The 20,277-nt window shown below is 44.7% G+C and overlaps 1 protein-coding gene across 1 annotated transcript in view; it reads right to left on the bottom strand.

Moving 5' to 3' along the window:
- Window positions 1–20,277, bottom strand: part of TARBP2 (TARBP2 subunit of RISC loading complex) — a 79,217-nt gene that overhangs the window by 15,465 nt on the left and 43,475 nt on the right. The window contains exon 8 of the mRNA XM_069230977.1: window positions 7,599–7,791. Coding sequence (XP_069087078.1) covers window positions 7,599–7,791 — 193 coding nt within the window. The remainder of the gene's footprint in view (window positions 1–7,598; window positions 7,792–20,277) is intronic.

The following is a 20,277-nucleotide window of genomic DNA, read 5'->3' as shown; positions in this document are numbered from 1 at the left end:
GCTCTGCGATCTCTCAGGGTCTACTTTTCAGCAGGCATCGCAATCTTTCTCCCGATGGTCTGGAGAAAGGCACAAATTACAAACTAGGTGTTGGTCTGTATGGGGGTATTTCGCGTGGGACCGAGGGCAGAATCGGAATGGAGTCCGATCCATAAGGCTTTCCACGCGGTAGGCCCGAGTTGGGCGCTCGTGCGTACCAAAGGGCGAGATGAAGGTTTCGACGGTGCTACCGGTTCGATGGTAGATGGGAAACGCAATAGAAACAATACCAACGAATAAGTAGCTTTTCTAAAGTTTTCCGAATCGAAATCTCAGAGCGAGAGGAAACACGTCCGAACCCAACCGCGGAAAGAAAACAATCTAACAATGGAGTCGATGCCCATATGCACTGTAACCGAGAGGAGGAGTCACTCGATCCCGTGACTCCGAAAATACTTATTCGAAATCTGCAGCTACACATGCCATTGAACATATTATATATATATATATATATATATATATATATATATATATATATATATATCACCTACCCATTGTGGCATGTAGTGCTGCAGATTCACATGCTTTGCATAAGGCTGCCATCTAGTGTTGGGCTTGGAGTGTTACAAGTTGTTTTTCTGCGAAGAAGCTTTTTTGAGTCACAAGATAGAGTGACTCCTCTTCTCTGTGATAGTGCGCATGGGCATTAAGTCCTTTGTTCGATTGTTTTCCCGCAAGTAAGGAGTGAAGAAATGTATATGTACATATATGTAGTAAGAGAAGAAGATGTCCATGCAATGTATATACATATTTACATAAAGAAAGTAGTAAAACGGCTACAGTCTTCCAGGGAGGACGCATGTGAAGCTGCAGCACTACATGCCACGAACAGATGTACACTGGGTAAGCTACATTTTCTGTTCGCTAGCATGTGTGGCTGCAGATACACATGCTTTGCATAGACTCAAAAGCAGTCCCCTCCTAAAATAAGCGGTGGCTAGCCTGTAGGAGTTGGAGTAGTTTGAAATAGTGTTTTAAACCATGCTTGACCAACATTTCCTCGTTGGCGAGATAGCATATCCAGCAGTTGTGCTTAGTAAATGTGTTTAGTGTGGACTATGTGGCTGCTTTGCATATGTCTGTCATTGGCATATTTCCTAAGAATGCCAGTAACGCTCCTTTCTCCCTAGTAGAATGTGTTTTAGGAGTTACTAATAGTTGCCTTTAAGCCACGTTTGAATACACTTTACTATCCATCGGGCCAATCCTTGTTTTGAAACTGGATTACCCTTATGAGGTTGTTGAAAAGCCACAAAAGGTTGTTTAGATTTTCTGAAATCTTTTGTTCTGTCTATATAATACATGAGAGCTCTTTTGAGATCAAGAGTGTGCAGAGCTCTTTCAGCAATTGAATCTGGCTGTGGAAAGAAGACTGGCAATTCCACTGACCGATTGTTGTGAAATTATGAAACCACTTTGCATAGGAATTTTGGATTTGTCCTCAGTACTATTTTGTGTTTGTGAATTTGGAAGAAAGGTTCTTCTAAAGTGAATGCTTGAATTTCACAAACTCTCCTTAAGGAAGTAATTGCTATCAGGAAAGCAACTTTCCAGGACAGAATTTGAAGAGCACAAGAATGCATGGGTTCCAATGGTGGATCCATAAGCCTTGTGAGCAACAATGTTAAGATTCCAGGCAGGAGCTGGTGGAACTGTAGGTGGAGTAACTCTTTTAAGGCCTTCCATAAAAGCTTTTATGACAGGTATTCTAAGCAGAGAGCTATTCTGACTGTTTTGGAGGTAGGTGGATATTGCTGTTAAATGAATTTTAATAGATGAATATGCAAGATTAGCTTTTTGTAAGAAAAGCAAATATACAATATCCTGTACTGATGCTTTACGTGTATCAATGTTTTTGGATTGACAGTGATATACAAAACGTTTCCATTTAGCTGCATAGCACTGTCTGGTTGTAGGTTTCCGTGCTTCCTTTAGAATGTCCATACATTCTGATGGAAGCTGTAGCTATCCAAATTCTATGACCTCGGGAGCCAAATCGCCAGGTTGAGCATACTGGGATTGAGATACCCGATCTGACCTTTGTTTTGAGTCAATAGGTTTGGTCTGTTTGGAAGCTTGTGATGTGGTACTACAGACAGATCCAGCAGTGTTGTGTAGTAGTGTTGATGTGCCCACATGGGAGCTTTGAGAAGTGTGATGGATCTTGTTGACCAGAAATGGAGTTAGTGGGAGAGGGGGAAAAGTGTAAGCAAATATCCCTGACCAATAGGTCCATAGAGCATTGACCTTGGATCGAGGATGTGGGTACCTGGTTGGGAAGTTTGGGCATTTAGCATTTTTGCTTGTTGCAAAAAGGTCTATATTTGGTGTTCCCCACATGTGAAAGTACTGTTGAATTACTGGTGGGTGAATTTCCCAATTGTGTATTTGTTGCTGCGTCCTGCTTCAGAGGTCCGCTAGTTGGTTGTGCATCCCTGGGATATACTCTGCTTTTAGGTGAATGTGATTGTGAATTGCCCACTTCCAAATTTTCTGTGCTAGATGGGACAATTGGGATGACTATGTCACACCTTGTTTTTCAGATAATACATTGTTGTCATGTTGTCTGTCCTGATCAACACTGCTTTGTGTGTGATCTGTGTCTGAAATGCTTTTAGTGCTACGAACACTGCTTGTGGTTCCAAGTGGTTTATGTGATAAATCTGCTGGATTGAGTCCCATTCTCCCTGTATAGTGAGATTGTTGAGATGGGCTCCCCAACCTGTCATTGATGCATCTGCGGTGATTATGGTTTGTGGCACAGGGTCCTGAAATGGCCACCTTTTTGCTAAGTTCGTGTGATTCCACCATTGCAGGGTTGTAAGTTTGGCGGTCCAACAACACTAGATCGTGAAGCTGACCCTGTGCCCGGGACCATTGTTGTGAAAGACACTGTTGAAGGGGTCTAATGTTTAGACATTGCATTGTGCACTATTGATATGCACGATGCCATAATTCCCAATAGTTTCGCAATAAAACGTACTGTGTAAGTTTGATTGTGTTGTAGCTACGATACGAAACTGTGAAACGCTTGAATTCTTTGTGGGTTTGCGACAGCTAATGCTGACTGAGTGTTCAGAATTGCTCCCAAATATGGTTGTATTTTCTCCAGCTGAAGCTCAGATTTCTGGGAATTGATTGTGAATCCTGGACTGTGTAGGGTATCAACTGTGTGTGCGGTTGACAGATTTGAATGGTGCTGGCTTTTATGAGCCAGTCCTCCAGACAGGGAAAGACATGTATATGCTGTCTTCTGATGTATGCTGCAACTGTTGCTAGGCATTTGGTAAATACCCTTGGTGCTGTTATTACTCAACAGGATAGCACTTTGAATTGGAAGTGCTTGCCTGCTATCACAAACCTTAAGTATTTGCGGTGAGCTGGATGTATGGGAATATGGAAGTAAGCATCTTTTAGATCTAATGCTGTCATGTAGTCTTGTTTTTGTAGCAAGGGAATGGCATCCTGAAGAGTGACCATGAGGAAAGGGTCTGAGCAAATGTATTGATTGAGGGGTCTGAGATCGAGGATTGGTCTGAGAGTGCCATTCTTCTTTGGTATGAAGAAGTATAGAGAATATATCCCTGTTGAGATATAGGGACGACCTCTATTGCACCTTTGAGTAGGTGATTGTACCTCTTGTTTTAGCAGAACAAGGTGTTCTGGAGAAAGCCTGTGTGAGCGAGGGGGAACATTTGGTGGAGTGGAGTTGAGTTCTAGGCAATAACCATTGTGGATAATTGACAGTACCCATTGATCTGATGTAATGGTGTGCCATTGATGGAAGAAATGTTGCAGTCTTCCTCCCACAGGAGATGTGTGCTGTGTGGGGATGCAGAGAAAGTCACTGCTTTGTTGAGGTGGAGGCACCTCCTGTGGCAGTGGATCTCTCCTTATTTCTAAAGTTGTGTCCTCTATAGGATCCTCTAAAAGACCCTCTAGATTAATACTGTTGTCCCTGCTTTTGTTGGGATGGATAGGCCTCTGATGTTTTGGTTTACAACCACCTCTGAATTGGGCCCTACAAAAAGAACCCCGAACAGGTGTTGTGTAAAGGGCACCCATGGCCTTTGCTGTGTTGGAGTCCTTATTTAATTTTTCGATGGTGGTATCCACCTTTGGTCTAAATAGCTGCTGTTTGTTAAAATGCATATTAAGGACCTCTTGCCGTATCTCAGATTTGAATCCTGAGGACCGCAACAAAGCATGCCTCCTGTTCATGACGCTAGCTGCAGTGTCTGCTGCATCAAGGGCAGATCTAATTTGATTGTTGGCAATAGCCTGTCTGTCTGCCACTACCTGCTGTGCCCTTTTTTGGTGTTCTGGTGGGAGATATTGGCGGAACTCTTGCATCTCGTCCCAATGGGCCAAGTCGTACCTGGCTAAAACAGCTTGGGAGTTGGCAATTCTCCACTGATCTGCAGCTTGAGCGGCCACACTTTTGCCTGCTGCATCAAATGTGCAGCTTTCTTTATCGGGGGGGGCCTCCCCGGGGGACTGACAATTTGCCTTATTTCTTGCTGCACTGACAACAACAGAATCAGGTGGCAGTTGTGTTATGAAGAGTGGCTCTGATGGTGCAGCTTCATCTTTTTTGTCCACCCTCGGTGCGAGTACCCTAGCCTTTGCTGGTTCTTTAAAAATATCATCAGCATGTTTTAGCATGCCTGGTAGCATTGGCAAACATTGGTACTGTTTATGAGGATAGTGTGTTGAATAGAAAGTCATCCTCTAAGTATTCAGAGTGCAGCTGCACATTGTGGTATGTGGCTGCCCTAGCAAGAACCTGATTATAGGGCGTGGTGTCTTCAGGTGGAAATGGCCTAGTGGGATAAGATCAGGGTCATTAGTTGGGATAGGGTCTGGATCATACACATCCTATGGGTCTACAGTATAGGTATTGTCACCCATATAATCCCCATGTGAAGAGGCAGGAGATTGCATAGAAAACTGTGTAGGTGAAGGTGGTGGTTGTGGAGTATCAGGTGGTGGAGAAGTGGGAAACAAAGGAGAATGCAGTGGAAAAGGCTGATGTACTGCCTTTGGGTTTTACCGGTGTTTAAATATTTTTGCAGGTGAGGGCCCAGGTTCCAAACTTTCCTGGAATAACAGTTTCCTCTTGGCTATAGAAGGTGGAGAGGCAATAATTTTCCCAGTATCCCTTTGGATTTGGATTTTCCATTGTTTATGGCCCATCACTTCAAGAATGGGCCTAATGTCTGTTGACTCCTCTGCAGATGGTCATGTTTACTTCCCACAGTTGTGTGCTCCAAAAGCTTGGAGACTGACTGCTTTAATCGGACCGAAAATGTGGACTCTGAAACAGATGGGAGTTTTTTCGGCTCTGAAGAGGAGCTTGGATGCTTCGGCTCCGAGGTGGTCTGTAAACGTTTCGGTTCTGACGTGGAAGCCTCCACTTTGTGACTCGATCCCGAAACAAGGTTGGTAGTCTGTTCAGTCTAGTGCATTTTGGTCTTCTTCGACGCTGAACCCAAGGGCCAGTTGTCGAGATGTAATTTTCGGGTCGGACCATGGCCAGCAAGTAGTGGTGGACCCAAGACCATTTGTGCTGACTTTTTAAAATGTTTTTGGTGATGGGAAGGGGCAGGCATACTCACGTACTGCGCAGCAGGAATAACTTGGCTGTCCCCATCCGAGTCACAGTCGGAATCGGAGACAGTAATGAAAACCGCAGTCTGCGCCTGTTCCTCACTGAAAATGTTGGCCGTTTGTTCGGTCGACTTCGATGCCATCTCTAACCGACGTGCTCTTCGATCCCACAGAGTCTTCTTGGAGCGGAAGGATGGGCATGCCTCGCAGGTTTCTTCCTTGTGGTCCAGAGAGAGGCAGCGATTACATACCGAGTGTTGGTCGGTGTAGGGGAACTTGGCGTGGCACCGAGAGCAGAATTGAAACAAAGTCTGATCCATGAGCCTGTGATACAGTAGGCTCAAGAATGGCAGAGAAGGGCGTGGGCGCCCGAAAGTTTGTTTAATCGATCTCAACACTACAATCAGATTGAGTGTAGTATGGAAAACGCGTTCGAAAATGATACCGACGTTTAAAGGAAAGATAGAGAAGTTCAGATAGTACTGAACCAAGATTTACCGGAGTGAGAGGGAACACGTCTGAACAAGACGGCGGAAAGAAAACAATCTAACAAAGGACTCAATGCCCCTGAGCACTATCACCGAGAGGAGGAGTCACTAGATCTTGTGACTCGAAAAAGCTTCTTCGAATAAAAACAACTTGTAACACTCAGAGCCCAAAACTAGATGGCAGAGTTATGCAAAACATGTGTATTTGCAGCTACACATGCCATTGAACATATATATACACACAGTCACCATCACCTCCTTCTCAATCTCTGTTGCTCTTGTTCTCTTTTCTCTACACAAGTAGCAGATATAGAAGCTCTGGTGGCACTTTTACTAGTGTCTCCATACCACCTTTGAACCCCAGACCCCTCCCTCTCCTACATCCTAGGTCACCAAAGTAGAGTTTTTTTGTCTCTTGTAAATGATCCATAGGTAGAAAGCTGATCAAGAATCACAAAGGTTTATGTCTACAACACCACTGACTCACTTCCACCATGTCTCTAATGGTAAAGCTCTACAGGTACTTTCCTTTATATCCTTCCTCACTATGCGCCTCACCTACATTCGGGTATCGGCTGTAAAAGCTCTACGTGCCCATATTGACACCATCATTCTATCTCTCAACACCCTTCCCATGTATTTTATTTTATGGGCTTGTAAACTTCTACTTAAGTAATAATATAACATTTGAGTGAGTACTTTGCGAATTGCATCCCAGTCCGCTCCTGCATCTATGCTTTGAACTATACAATACGGTAATTAAAGCTCTGCATGTACTGTGCTCGCCATTTTCTTCCACGCAATTGCTTGCCTATACATTAAAGTTGTGAAAATGTAACAGTTCCACAAATCATCTATCAATTGCGTACCTACAACTGTTGAATTCTATTGATACCCCTCTTGTGTGCTCTTACAAATCCCAGGGTGGCCGATGTACAAGCTGTACAGGTTCTTTGCTCCCAATGTCTAACCTCTGTTCAAATGCTTCCAGGTGGCTGAGGCAAACGTGTCTCAAGCACACGCCTGTAATATCACTCTCCAACCATGCCCCCTTCTCTAACAGGAAGCCAGATTACTAATATAGAAGAACTACAGGTACTTAGCTCAGTGTGTCCTTTCCACCATCTCTCATGTTTATTTAGATAGCTTACGTTAGAAGTCTACAGTACACAACTGTACCAGCATGCTCCTTGACCTAATCCACTTGTTTACATATGCCCAGGGAACTGAAGCACAAGCTCTACGGGTAAGTTTCTCTCTGCCAATCATTTCCTTCTCCATTGCAGCTCTCCCCTCATTTGCATCGTGGTAGTTGAGACTTAAGTTCTAGAGACACTTTGAACACAGGGCCATCAGTACTCTTCTTCCACTATCTTAATGACACTTGCGTCTTGGACAAATATGGAAAATCTATGCAAGCACACATCCCTACAACATACAAACATATCCTCCTATGCTCACCTATGTCCAGATAGCTGATGTTAAAGCTCTGCTCCTCAGACAGCTCCTTCAGCAGGTTGCAGAACCCAGAGTTCAGGAGCCCCAGGGGCTGGTTCTTCAGATGCAAGATCTTCTCGCCCACTGAGTTCCGCAGCGAGTCCCACGTGCAGCATAGGCTCTTCCCTTTCACATTGTCATGCTTGTTATTGACCACCTGTACAGTGAGATGGAAGGTGTTTCAAAAAAAGTTACAACATGAGTAACTAGATCCGCTTCCTTTAAGCTCCCTCCTGTCTGTCTAGGCTGCTGTCATTCTTTTGCATGGGAATGCCAATGGCAAACTCTTTCTAACTGTGCCTGTGTGTTAAAGGTGCCTATTCAAGTGCCAGGTGAAATTATCATAGTCTAAAGGCAGAAGAAACTGAGTAGGTATGAGTAGATATGTCCCCCATCCTGATGTTCCTCCTTTTACCCGACGTGGACATGTTCCATGACCTCCTACCAGCAGACAAGCGCAGGACCGTTCACATCTTACTCATGGTAACTTGATGACAATAGTACGTGGCATGGCAGAACAGATGGATTGGTTGGGGTGGGCGTGGGAATAGGTTTCTAATTTCTTTTGTTATTGATGTGCATGTTTCTTTCATTCTTTAATACTCGATATAGTGAGATGATACTCAGTCCATGGATGTGATATATTTTTCCTTTTTTCTATGTCTAACACCTAAATGTAACACAACAATATCTGTGGTAGCTATTCCTCGACGGATGTTATGCTCATCATTGCTGTTACCTACTGTAACCTCTGTACTCACATTTCTTCTAAAATACAATAAAATACATAAACAAAAGGTACAAGTAGATATTTATGCTCAACTGTACAGAGAACCCTGCTGCACTGTTTGCACCAAGTTTCAATGCACACAACTTGACAAGTCTCTAAATGCACAGCACAGTAGTAAACATGAAAACACTTGCCATTACTGACTTCGAACGTGGAGAAACAGGGTCAATGTGGATGCCTAAGGTCAAAGGTAAAAGGGAACATTGCCCTACCATTCTGCAACATTGACCTTACAGTCATGACATATCCTAAGAATTATTCTGTTTGGAATCCAGCACTGGTCTTTGAACGTACAGAGCACAACAATATCACTTATGTGGAATGCATATACTCTGTCCAGCCCCTAGAGCGGTCATCTCCGTGCTCTGGTGATTCAGGGAGAATGCAGGGAGCCACTTTCCAATACTTGTAAGGAACAGGGGCATGTTGGGAAACATGTTTCAGGGGTTATACTTGAAAGTTAAAACTAATCAGGTAATTCAATACTGTGTGGATAAGAAGCCACCGAAAGGCATTTTTGAGAGGGACCTTTAATGGTCCATATGGCAGGGTTTTATAGTTAGGCCACCAGAACCGGCACAATAATTCAGGTTAGGCCCCAGTATATATGTGCACAGGACTACTAGTACATTGCTTCAGGTAGCGGCTAGCAATCCCAACCCTCCTCTGCTAGCATCACACAGGCTGTTCTCATAATATGGCTGTGTTTGGGGGGAGGGGGGTTGGGTTGGACAAAGGCTTGAGTTATAAAGACATAGACCCCCAGACAGTCCAGATGGACGCCTAACTTTTCCAAAGCAATGCTACTTGTAATGCTTCACTTCTGAGTTTTCTTTTGGAAAGTCCCACAGGCATGCTTAACCAAACCTTTGACTAGGAGGTTTTAACTCAGAAATCAGCCAAACAGGCATCCCTGATTTTGGATGATAGTAACAGGCACTGGTCATTTATTAAAAAAAAAATTTAAAAACTGTTCTTGTTTTTTTATAATGATTAGACACCTTTGGAGTAGTCCATCAATTGCAATGTGTACGGTGTTTGGATTCCAATCTCACTTTTTCCCCCAGATTCCTTAAGAAATAAAACATCATGCATTGCAAGAGATAATTAATTACACAGCTTATCACTTGTCTAATAAGCGTATCATTCTGTGTTTACTAGTTCTGCACATATCATAGGGAAGATATGATTAAATTAATGTGTGATTTCACATTTTAACTTTTTCGATTTGCATTTATTGAACCAGTATTCAGAGAAGCTACTTGGCGCTGAGGGATTTGCAAGAGAATGGATAAAAGAACATAGGTGGAACATTGAAACCGATAGGTTAAAAAAGGTGGGTTTTTAATAGGTTATGGAAACCTGGTAGGGGGGAATGAGGAGTGTGTTCCACTACCTGGTTGCAAGAGATTTTGTCAGTGTTTTATGGATAATTAGTAGAAAAGGGCAATAGGACCCGAGGTATTTCTGGAATATTGATGCTAAATTTGGAAAATAAGTACTGTGAATCAGAGCTGTGGAATATAGGATGTATAGTAGCCACTGCCATAAAAATAATTTTTTTTCTTCCATGGGTCTTCAGACCAGCTGTTTAAGAATGGGGGTGTTGTGATCCCGATGGAGAATACAGGTAACAAGATGGGCGGCTGTGTTTTAGACGAGCTGCAGGTGCTTCAATTGTTTCCCTGGGAGCCCCAAGTAGCAAGTGTTTCAGGGCTGTGATGGTGGTTGTCAATATAGATTTTTCTCAATAATTATAGGTGTGAGAAGCAAGTGGAGGCCACCCTGGATCAACATAAAGGCCAAAGTTCACCTTAACAGGCTCTGGGCAGGGACTAATGTTTTGGGCCACATGGAAAGATGCAATTTATGCACATCATTTCTGGTAATCAGTAGTTCAGTTTTAAAGGATTATGTTTCAGAAAATATGTGGCCATGTGGCTGTAGTAAAAATTGTGGACAAATGGAAATGGTCAGTGCTGAGACCATTTAGAATCTGTCTGACTTCTTAAGTTTGAAGATTAATTGTGATTCGTCTGCATACATGTAGAAATATGCACTCATGGTAGGTAAAAGTTGTGCTAGTGGACCAAACAGACACTAATTAAAAGGCAGTCAATCTGGAAAGCTTAGATAGTCCACAAGAAACTGACTTACAATCAGATTTTTAATAGTGGGAAAATATTTTAAATACAAGAAGTAAGAAAAGGCTCAAACCATCATACTGACCAATCGTCACCACTCAGGTTTTGGAGATCAAGGGGTCAATCTGTTGTATCAAATACTGCTGACAGGTCGAGTAAAACCAGAGCATTAGTGTTACCACTGTCCACACTACCTTTAAGAACATCCAAAACACACTAGATTTATACTATGTCCTGCCCTGAAGCTGGCTTGCAACAGGCAGAGAAGGATATTAGATTCAATGAGTGCTTGAAATTGGTTAAAATTCCAGTTGTTAGGATCTGAAGGAGAAAGCATGGGCTTTTTTAGTGGAGGATTTTATAATGGCTGTTTTCCAATCACCCACACTCTGCTATGTTTGAGCGAAAGATTGCACAATATTGAACAATAACATGATTTCTATGATGAAACAGGGATCCAATTGTATTATAATGTAAGCAGGAAATGGACCAGGACGAGCCGGAGTATTGACTTTCTAGACTTCAAATTCAGATGCTCTCCTGCATCACTGTATTGGTTTCAACTTAGGGGAGGAGATCTTTCCCATCATGTACCTGATATCAGTGGTCCACCTTGAAGCGGATTTGTATGACCAACCAAGCAATACATAAAAAAGGACCACTTAAGGAAACTTCAGTCCGGAATGGCTCCCTGTCACAAAATCCCAGCATACAAGACAAAAAACGTGGTTGGGACATCTTACTCTGTTCAAGCAGCCAAACTATGGAGTTCATTACTCTCAAACATAAGATCCACAGACAGAGACAACCATCTTAACTTCAGAAAATTACACGAGAGCCGACTCTTCCCACCATACTCAAAACACAAAAGTACAGCAATAATATGCACAAGACCCCAGTAGTGTATTATGTGTGTTTGTAAACATATATAATTATATGTATATATTTATATATGGGAATTCTGCTGTAAAATGTATATATTACTTATGGGTAATAATTATATATACTTAACATGTATATATGTCATTGCATACAAAAATATTTGACTATATGCTTAGAAGTTTCTATTTTATTATAATACATACCGCAACATATATGGAAAATGTCACTTACCCAGTGTACATCTGTTCGTGGTATTAGTCGCTGCAGATTCACATCCTGTGCACAGTCCGCCATCTGGTGTTGGGCTCGGAGTGTTACAAGTTGTTTTTCTTCGAAGAAGTCTTTTCGAGTCACGAGACCGAGGGACTCCTCCCATTTCGACTCCATTGCGCATGGGCGTCGACTTCATCTTAGATTGTTTTGCCCGCAGATGGTGAGGTAGGAGTTGTGTATGCTAGTAATAGTGCCCATGCAATGGAGTGAATGCGTATGTACATAATAAAGTTTTAAGTAATATATTTACAAATGTACAAATGTTTAAGATCTACTTCTAAACGGCTACAGGCTCCCGGGGAGGTGGGTGGGCGCATGTGAATCTGCAGCGACTAATGCCACGAACAGATGTACACTGGGTAAGTGACATTTTCCGTTCGATGGCATGTGTAGCTGCAGATACACATGCTGTGCATAGACTAGTAAGCAGTTATCTCCCCAAAAGCGGTGGTTCAGCCTGTAGGAGTTGAAGTAGTTTGAAATAATGTTCTTAATACAGCTTGATCTACTGTTGCTTGTTGTGCAGTTAGCACATCTACACAGTAGTGCTTGGTAAATGTATGAGGCGTAGACCATGTTGCTGCCTTACATATTTCGTTCATTGGAATATTTCCTAGAAAGGCCATGGTAGCACCTTTCTTTCTGGTTGAGTGTGCCTTTGGTGTAATAGGCAGTTCTCTTCGCTTTAAGATAGCAGGTTTGAATGCACTTAACTATCCATCTAGCAATGCCTTGTTTTGAAATTGGATTTCCTGTATGAGGTTTTTGAAAGGCGATAGTTGTTTTGTCTTTCGAATTAGTTTTGTTCTGTCAATGTAGTACATTAGTGCTCTTTTGAGGTCTAATGTATGTAGTGCTCTTTCGGCTACAGAATCTGGCTGTGGGAAGAACACTGGTAATTCTACCGTTTGATTTAAGTGGAACGGTGAGATTACTTTTGGTAAAAATTTAGGATTGGTCCGTAGAACAACTTTATTTTTGTGTATTTGAATAAATGGTTCTTGAATGGTAAATGCTTGAATTTCACTCACTCTTCTTAGAGATGTGATGGCAATTTAAAATGCAACTTTCCACGTTAAATATTGCATTTCACAAGAGTGCATGGGCTCAAAAGGTGGACCCATGAGTCGTGTTAGGACAATGTTGAGGTTCCATGAAGGAACTGGTGGTGTTCTTGGTGGTATAATTCTCTTTAGGCCTTCCATAAACGCCTTTATGACTGGTATCCTAAACAATGAAATTGAGTGCGTAATTTGTAGGTAAGCAGAAATTGCCGTAAGATGTATTTTAATGGAAGAGAAAGCTAGGTTAGATTTTTGCAAATGTAGTAAAGTATCCTACTATTTATTTTGCAGATGCGTGTAAAGGTTGAATTTGATTATTATGGCAGTAATAAACAAATCTTTTCCACTTATTTGCATAGCAGTGTCTAGTGGTAGGTTTTCTAGCTTGTTTTATGACCTCCATACATTCCTGTGTGAGGTCTAAGTGCCCGAAGGATTTCAGGAGCCAAATTGCTAGATTCAACGATGCTGGATTTGGATGTCTGATCTGTTGTTTGTGTTGTGTTAACAGATCTGGTCTGTTGGGTAGTTTGACATGAGGTACTATTGAAAGGTCTAGTAGTGTTGTGTACCAAGGTTGCCTTGCCCATGCTGGTGCTATTAGTATAAGTTTGAGTTTGTTTTGACTCAACCTGTTTACTAGATATGGAAGGAGAGGGAGAAGGGGAAAAGCGTACGCAAATATCCCTGACCAGTTCATCCATAGAGCATTGCCTTGGGATTGATCTTGTGTGTACCTGGATGCGAAGTTTTGGCATTTTGAGTTTTCCTTTGTTGCAAATAGATCTATTTGAGGTGTTCCCCAAATCTGAAAGTAATTGTTTAGTATTTGGGGGTGAATTTCCCATTCATGGGTTTGTTGGTGATCTCGAGAGAGATTGTCTGCCAACTGGTTCTGAATCCCTGGAATAAATTGTGCTAGAAATACTGCTAACAGTTCTAAGTGATTTATGTGAAACTGCCTCTGATGTATGTCCCATTGTCCTTGGATGCTGTGTTGATTGAGGTGTGCTCCCCACCCGGTCATGGAAGCATCCATCGTTATGACGTATTGTGGCACTGGGTCTTGGAAAGGCCGCCCTTGGTTTAAATTTGTACTGTTCCACCATAGAAGCGAGATGTATGTTTGGCGGTCTATCAACACCAGATCTAGAAGTTGACCCTGTGCTTGTGACCATTGTGATGCTAGGCACTGTTGTAAGGGCCGCATGTGCAATCTTGCGTTTGGGACAATGGCTATGCATGAAGACATCATGCCTAGGAGTTTCATTACCATTTTGACTTGTATCTTTTGTGTTGGATACATGGCCTGTATTACCTTGTGAAATGTTTGAATCCTTTGTGGACTTGGAGTGGCAATCCCTTTTGCTGTGTTGATTGTCGCTCCTAAGTATTGCTGTGTCTGACACCGCAAAAGGTGTGACTTCGCGTAGTTGATGGAGAAACCTAGCCTGTGAAGGGTCTGTATGACATATTTTGTGTGCTGTGAACACTGTCTTAGCGTGTTGGTTTTCATTAACCAGTCGTCTAAGTACGGGAACACATGTATTTGCTGCCTTCTGATATGTGCAGCTACTACTGCCAGGCATTTTGTAAAAACTCTTGGCGCAGTTGTTATTCCGAATGGCAACACTTTGAATTGGTAATGTATTCCTTGGAATACGAACCTCCGGTATTTCCTGTGTGAAGAATGTATTGGTATATGGAAATACGCATCTTTTAGGTCTAATGTTGTCATGTAATCTTGCTGTTTGAGCAGTGGGATTACGTCTTGTAACGTGACCATGTGAAAGTGGTCTGATTTGATGTAGGTATTTAGTGTTCTGAGATCTAGTATTGGTCTCAGAGTTTTGTCCTTTTTGGGTATTAGAAAGTACAGTGAGTATACTCCTGTGTTTTTTTGTAGATTTGGTACTAATTTTATTGCGTCCTTTTGTAGCAATGCTTGAACTTCTAGTCCTAGAAGATCTATATGTTGTTTTGACATATTGTGTGTTTTCGGTGGGACATTTGGAGGGAATTGGCTAATTATTTCCTCCCAAAGTTTGTAAAATTGGCTTAGTCTTCCCCCCACAGGTGTTATGTGATGGGGTTGTGTGACTTGTGAGTCACTGTTTATTTTGAGGAGTTTTGGGGCCTTGGAATTTTCCTCGATTTCTTGGGAATTGGCCCCCTCTATATTGCCCCCGAAAACCTCCCCTTTGATATTGACCCTGGTAAGTAGGCCTTGTTTGTGAGGTTGTGGTTTCTGTGGGTTGACCTCGAAACCCTCCCCTAAAAGGTGTTTTTCGAAATGTGCCTCTGCTCTGCGGAGAGTAGAGTGCGCCCATGGCTTTGGCTGTATCGGTGTCTTTTTTGAGTTTCTCAATGGCAGTGTCTACCTCCGGCCCAAACAATTGCTGTTCATTAAATGGCATATTGAGCACAGCTTGTTGGATTTCCGGCTTGAACCCTGAAGTGCGCAGCCATGCGTGCCTTCGTATCGTGATTGCAGTGTTTATTGTCCTTGCAGCTGTATCTGCTGCATCCATGGAAGACCGTATCTGATTATTTGAGATACTTTGTCCCTTTTCTACCACCTGTTGCGCTCTTTTTTGGAACTCCTTGGGTAAGTGTTCGATGAAATGTTGCATTTCATCCCAATGCGCTCTGTAGTATCTTGCCAAAAGTGCTTGTGAATTGGCAATACGCCATTTATTTGCTGCTTGTGCTGCAACCCTTTTTCCCGCAGCATCAAATTTGCGGCTTTCTTTGTCTGGAGGTGGTGCGTCTCCTGAGGTATGAGAGTTGGCTCTCTTACGAGCTGCCCCGACAACTACTGAGTCTGGTGTTAGTTGTGTTGTAATATAGATTGGATCTGTTGGCGGTGGCTTGTACTTTTTCTCCACCCTTGCAGTTATGGCTCTGCCTTTAACTGGATCCTGAAATATTTGTTTTGAATGTCTTAGCATTCCTGGGAGCATGGGAAGGCTTTGGTACTGGCTATGGGTGGAGGATAGGGTGTTAAACAGAAAGTCATCCTCAATTGGTTCAGAATGTAAGGTGACGTGAAATTCGGCTGCCCTTGCGACCACCTGTGTGTAGGACGTACTGTCCTCAGGTGGTGACGGTTTTGTAGGATAGGAGTCTGGGCTGTTGTCAGACACTGGAGCATCGTAAAGGTCCCATGCATCGGGATCATCCTGACTCATTGTAGTATGAGCTGGTGAGTGCATCAGTGGTGGAGTTGTTGCTGGTGATGCATGTATTGATGGTTGTGGAGACGGTGGTGGGGTTGTTTTCCTTGCCACTTTTGCCTGTGGTTGCTTGTCCTTTTGTTGAAAGGCAAGTTTCCTTTTTATTTTGATTGGGGGAAGAGTGGTTATCTTCCCTGTGCCCTCATGAATATGAAGCCTTCTTTGCGTGTAGTCAGGCTCTACAGCTTGAAGCTCCTCTCCAAATCTATGTAATTGGGAGGTTAATCCTTGTTCCTCTGTATTGGAACTAGTTTTCGGCTCCGAGGCTGGATGTTTCGGAACTGAAACCTTTTCGGAAGTCTTTTTAGGCTCCGAAGAAACCTTCTTTGTTTTCGGCGTGGTGTCTCGGTGCCGAAATTCTTCGGTGCCGCTGTCTCTGTGCCGAAGTTTCTCGGAGCCGCTGTCTCGGCTCCGAGGTTGCTGTGTGGCGGTATCTCGACCCGAGTCGGATGACTTCGACACCAGCATGCCCTTTTTCGGTGCCTTGGATCGGTCACCTAGTTTTCGGGTTAAGCCATGGCCTGTTGGCGGTGGCGTCCCCTGGGCTTTTGTGGACTTCTCGTGAGTCTTGATTTTCGACGTCTTACTCACGGTTTGGGGTGTTTCTTCGGCGTCGAGTTCTTCAGAATCCGACTCGTGGACGGAGAAAGCTTCTTCTTCCTCCTCGAAACGTTCTTGACCTGTCGGCGTGGACGCCATTTGTAGTCTCCTGGCTCTTCGGTCTCTCAGCGTCTTCCTCGACCGAAACGCTCGACAGGCTTCACAAGTATCCTCCTTGTGCTCGGGGGACAAGCACAAGTTACAGACCAGATGCTGATCTGTATACGGATACTTGTTATGGCATTTTGGGCAGAAGCGGAATGGGGTCCGTTCCATCAGCCTTGAAGTCGCACGTGGCCGGGCCGACCAGGCCCCGACGGGGGATCGGAAAAACCCCGAAGGGCCACCGGAGCTCTTCAAAATTTGTTGTCGATTTGTTCTAACTAACCCGATACCGAACGCAAACAATACCGACGATTTTTTCCGAAATTCTAACTAACTTTCCGACCCGAAACACGGAGCGAAAAGGAACACGTCCGAACCCGATGGCGGAAAAAAAACAATCTAAGATGGAGTTGACGCCCATGCGCAATGGAGTCGAAATGGGAGGAGTCGCTCGGTCTCGTGACTCGAAAAGACTTCTTCGAAGAAAAACAACTCGTAACACTCCGAGCCCAACACCAGATGGCGGACTGTGCACAGCATGTGTATCTGCAGCTACACATGCCATCGAACACATGATTACACAGAAAGTATGTGTAAATGTTAAAAAATTCACTACCCTTATGTCCCCTTAACACTGCATGTAATATCTGCAAGTAACCCCTACAGCAGCCCTTACAGCCCTAAGGCAGGGTGCATTATATTACATGTGAAACATACCTGCATGAGCAGATATGCCCTTGTTTAGCCAGTTCAATTACTGACAGTACAAGTGAACAGGGAAGCCATCATAAGGGATGTTCTGGGCACAGGTCAAAACTGGTTTCCCAGCTACATAATGGCTTCACTGAAACCTACGTGTTTGGAATCAAATACCTCATGTTAATAAACCCACGTTGATTCCAGTGTTGGATTTATTAATACATGTAACCAGAGGGTACCTTAGAGATGCCCCCTGAAAATCTACCAACAACTAGTGTGCCGGCTGACTGGTTCTGACCAGCCTGCCACCACAGACGAGTTTTTGACCCCCCAGGGGTGAGAGCCCAAGGTCTTGGGCAGTCAGGAACAAACCTTGCTCGCCAGAGGGTGTTGTACACCCCTTCCAACAAGATTACCTGTAAATTAGCATTCCAAGGTAGGGTGTTTCAAAAAGCCCACTGTCTTTAGTATGTGAATCTGGCTTCCCTCAGAGGTCAGGGGGTGCCCACTCCTCTGACCTGGGCCCATTTGCACTGGGGCAGGAGGGAATATTAGTAGTCAAAGAGGCGTGTCTACCCACAAGCTCTGGGAAAAGGTTATGCCCACTTCCCACATGAAATGGCCATATAGGTGGCTAAGTGACCCCAGTGGTAAATAACCTATTGGCTACTACCATACACTTCCCTAATACTCCTAAATCTAGTTTTAGGGGAGCTCCTGGTACCAGGAAATCAGATCCTGCCGACCTAAAAGAAGACGACGAACACTGAAGAGTTGCAAAAGCAAGAACAGAAGACCAGCAACTGACTTGACACCAAACCCTGCTGGCCTGCCTCTTGTCCTCGACAACTGCACCAAAGGCAGCTCGTCCTGCAGTTGCCTGTGCCTCCAAAAGGCTCGGAGGACTGCCAGCCTTCACTAAAGACCATGGGACTCCTGTAGTATAGCAGAGCTGCTCCCCCTCATCCTACAGGCACCAGAACAGCTACAATCACTCCAGACCACCAAAAACCCGACACCAGAAAGCACCACTGCACCCGTGCCCCCTCCCGCGAGCTGAAGTGGGCCATGGTGCCAGTCTAGTCCCCAGACCCACCAGATCCGAAGCCCACCTGGGGTTTGCCAACTGTGGACTTCCTGATGCCGCCTACAGCCTCTTTGTGCAGGTTCCCTCTTCCACAAGTGCCTCCGGTGACATAAACCCAACTCCTCAGCACAATTCTGCACCCGCCCCAAGGAGAAGAGAACCAAAGGTGTGCCATGTGTCCCCGAGCACTGTGAGGCCTGAGCCCACTTATTGGTTTAGCCGGATTGGTGTCCCAGTCCCAGCCTCTTTTTGACCGGACAGATCCCCACTGACATCAATGGGGCCCTAGATGCTGAATTGCACCTCTGCACCTGGCCGTCCTAGTGCTGCATGAGGTGACCTGTTGGTGTTGCCTTGGACCCTGCTCCATACTCCCCTGAAGTCTGAAAGATTGGTCCTGTAAGTCACTGTAAAGTATCTGTATGCGGTATATGCCTTTGCTCCATAGGATAACATTACGGCTGTAGAAATTGATTTCTCAAACCTGTAAACATTCATGACTCAAAACGTAGTTACCTCATCGTGATGATCTTGGCACCTAAAATTATGTAAAGATAAGTGTGCTTTTTATAAATTGGTGTCAGATTTCTTTATTGAGTGTGTGTCTCACTTACCTCTTGTGTACAATAGATGCTTAGAACTACCCTCTGATATGTCAAAATGCTAACCCACACTACCATAAAAGTGAGCATCTAGAGTGTCACTTGTGCCTCTGTAATTCCTTTGGGGTTTGCCTGGACTCTTTAGACAGTGTACTCTTTTTTTGTCCTCTATATAAAGAGCCAGCTTCCTACAGAGCACAACTGGCACCTTCAGGAGCCATACTTCCAGGGGGAAGCCGCGGTCTCTGGCTGCTGGGGACTACGAGTCCTGTCTCTCCCTGCCGACCAGCAACACCACTCCTGCTCTATTTAAGCGCAACACAGTCCTGCTGCGGGGGAAGGGGGAAAGAGCCACAACCCGCTCCTTCTAGAGCCATACTGTTGGGGGAGCGTTTAGACACGGTCTACGCCCTATGGGGATTACAAGTCCCATCTCCGCCTGCCGGCCAGCTGACCTGGGACACCACTCCTGTGCTATTTAAGCACAACGCAGTCCCACTGCAGGGCCGCCACAACCCACACTTTCAGGAGCCATGCTGCTGGGGGTAGCCTCTGTCTACGGCCACTTGGGGCTATTAGTCCCTTTTCCTCCCTGCTGACCAGCTGACTTGGGACACCATTCCTGGGCTATTTAAGCGCGATGCAGGTCCGCTGCAGAGGGAGCCACAACCCGCACCATCAGGAGCCATATTGCTGGGGAGGGGGGGGGGTAGCAGCGGTCTACAGCCACTGGGGACTACGAGTCCCATCTCCTTCTGCAAACCAGCTGACCCGAGACACCACTCCTGTGCTATTTAAGCACAATTAAGTCCTGCTCGGCTAAATACGCCCAAGCCCACACCAGGGTCAAACCTTGGGTCAAGGGCAGGCCCATCCTGCGCCCGTCAGTGCCTGGCAGAGGCTGGGCCGGGCCACCCTCTTTGGTTTGTCCTGAAAAGGTACTGTGGGGGTCATTCTAACTCTGGTGGGCGGCGGAGGCCGCCCGCCAGAGTTCCCCCGACAGAACACCGCTCCGCGGTCTAAAGACCGCTGCAGTGATTCTGTGTTTCCCGCTGGGCTGGCGGGCGACCGCCAGAAGGCTGCCCGCCAGCCCAGCGGGAAACCCCTTCCCACGAGGAAGCCGGCTCCGAATGGAGCCGGCAGAGTGGGAAGGTGCGACGG

This window comes from Pleurodeles waltl, chromosome 4_2 (assembly GCF_031143425.1).
Source record: "Pleurodeles waltl isolate 20211129_DDA chromosome 4_2, aPleWal1.hap1.20221129, whole genome shotgun sequence".
Taxonomy (NCBI): Eukaryota; Metazoa; Chordata; class Amphibia; order Caudata; family Salamandridae; genus Pleurodeles; species Pleurodeles waltl.
This window is presented reverse-complemented; position numbering and strand designations above follow the sequence as displayed.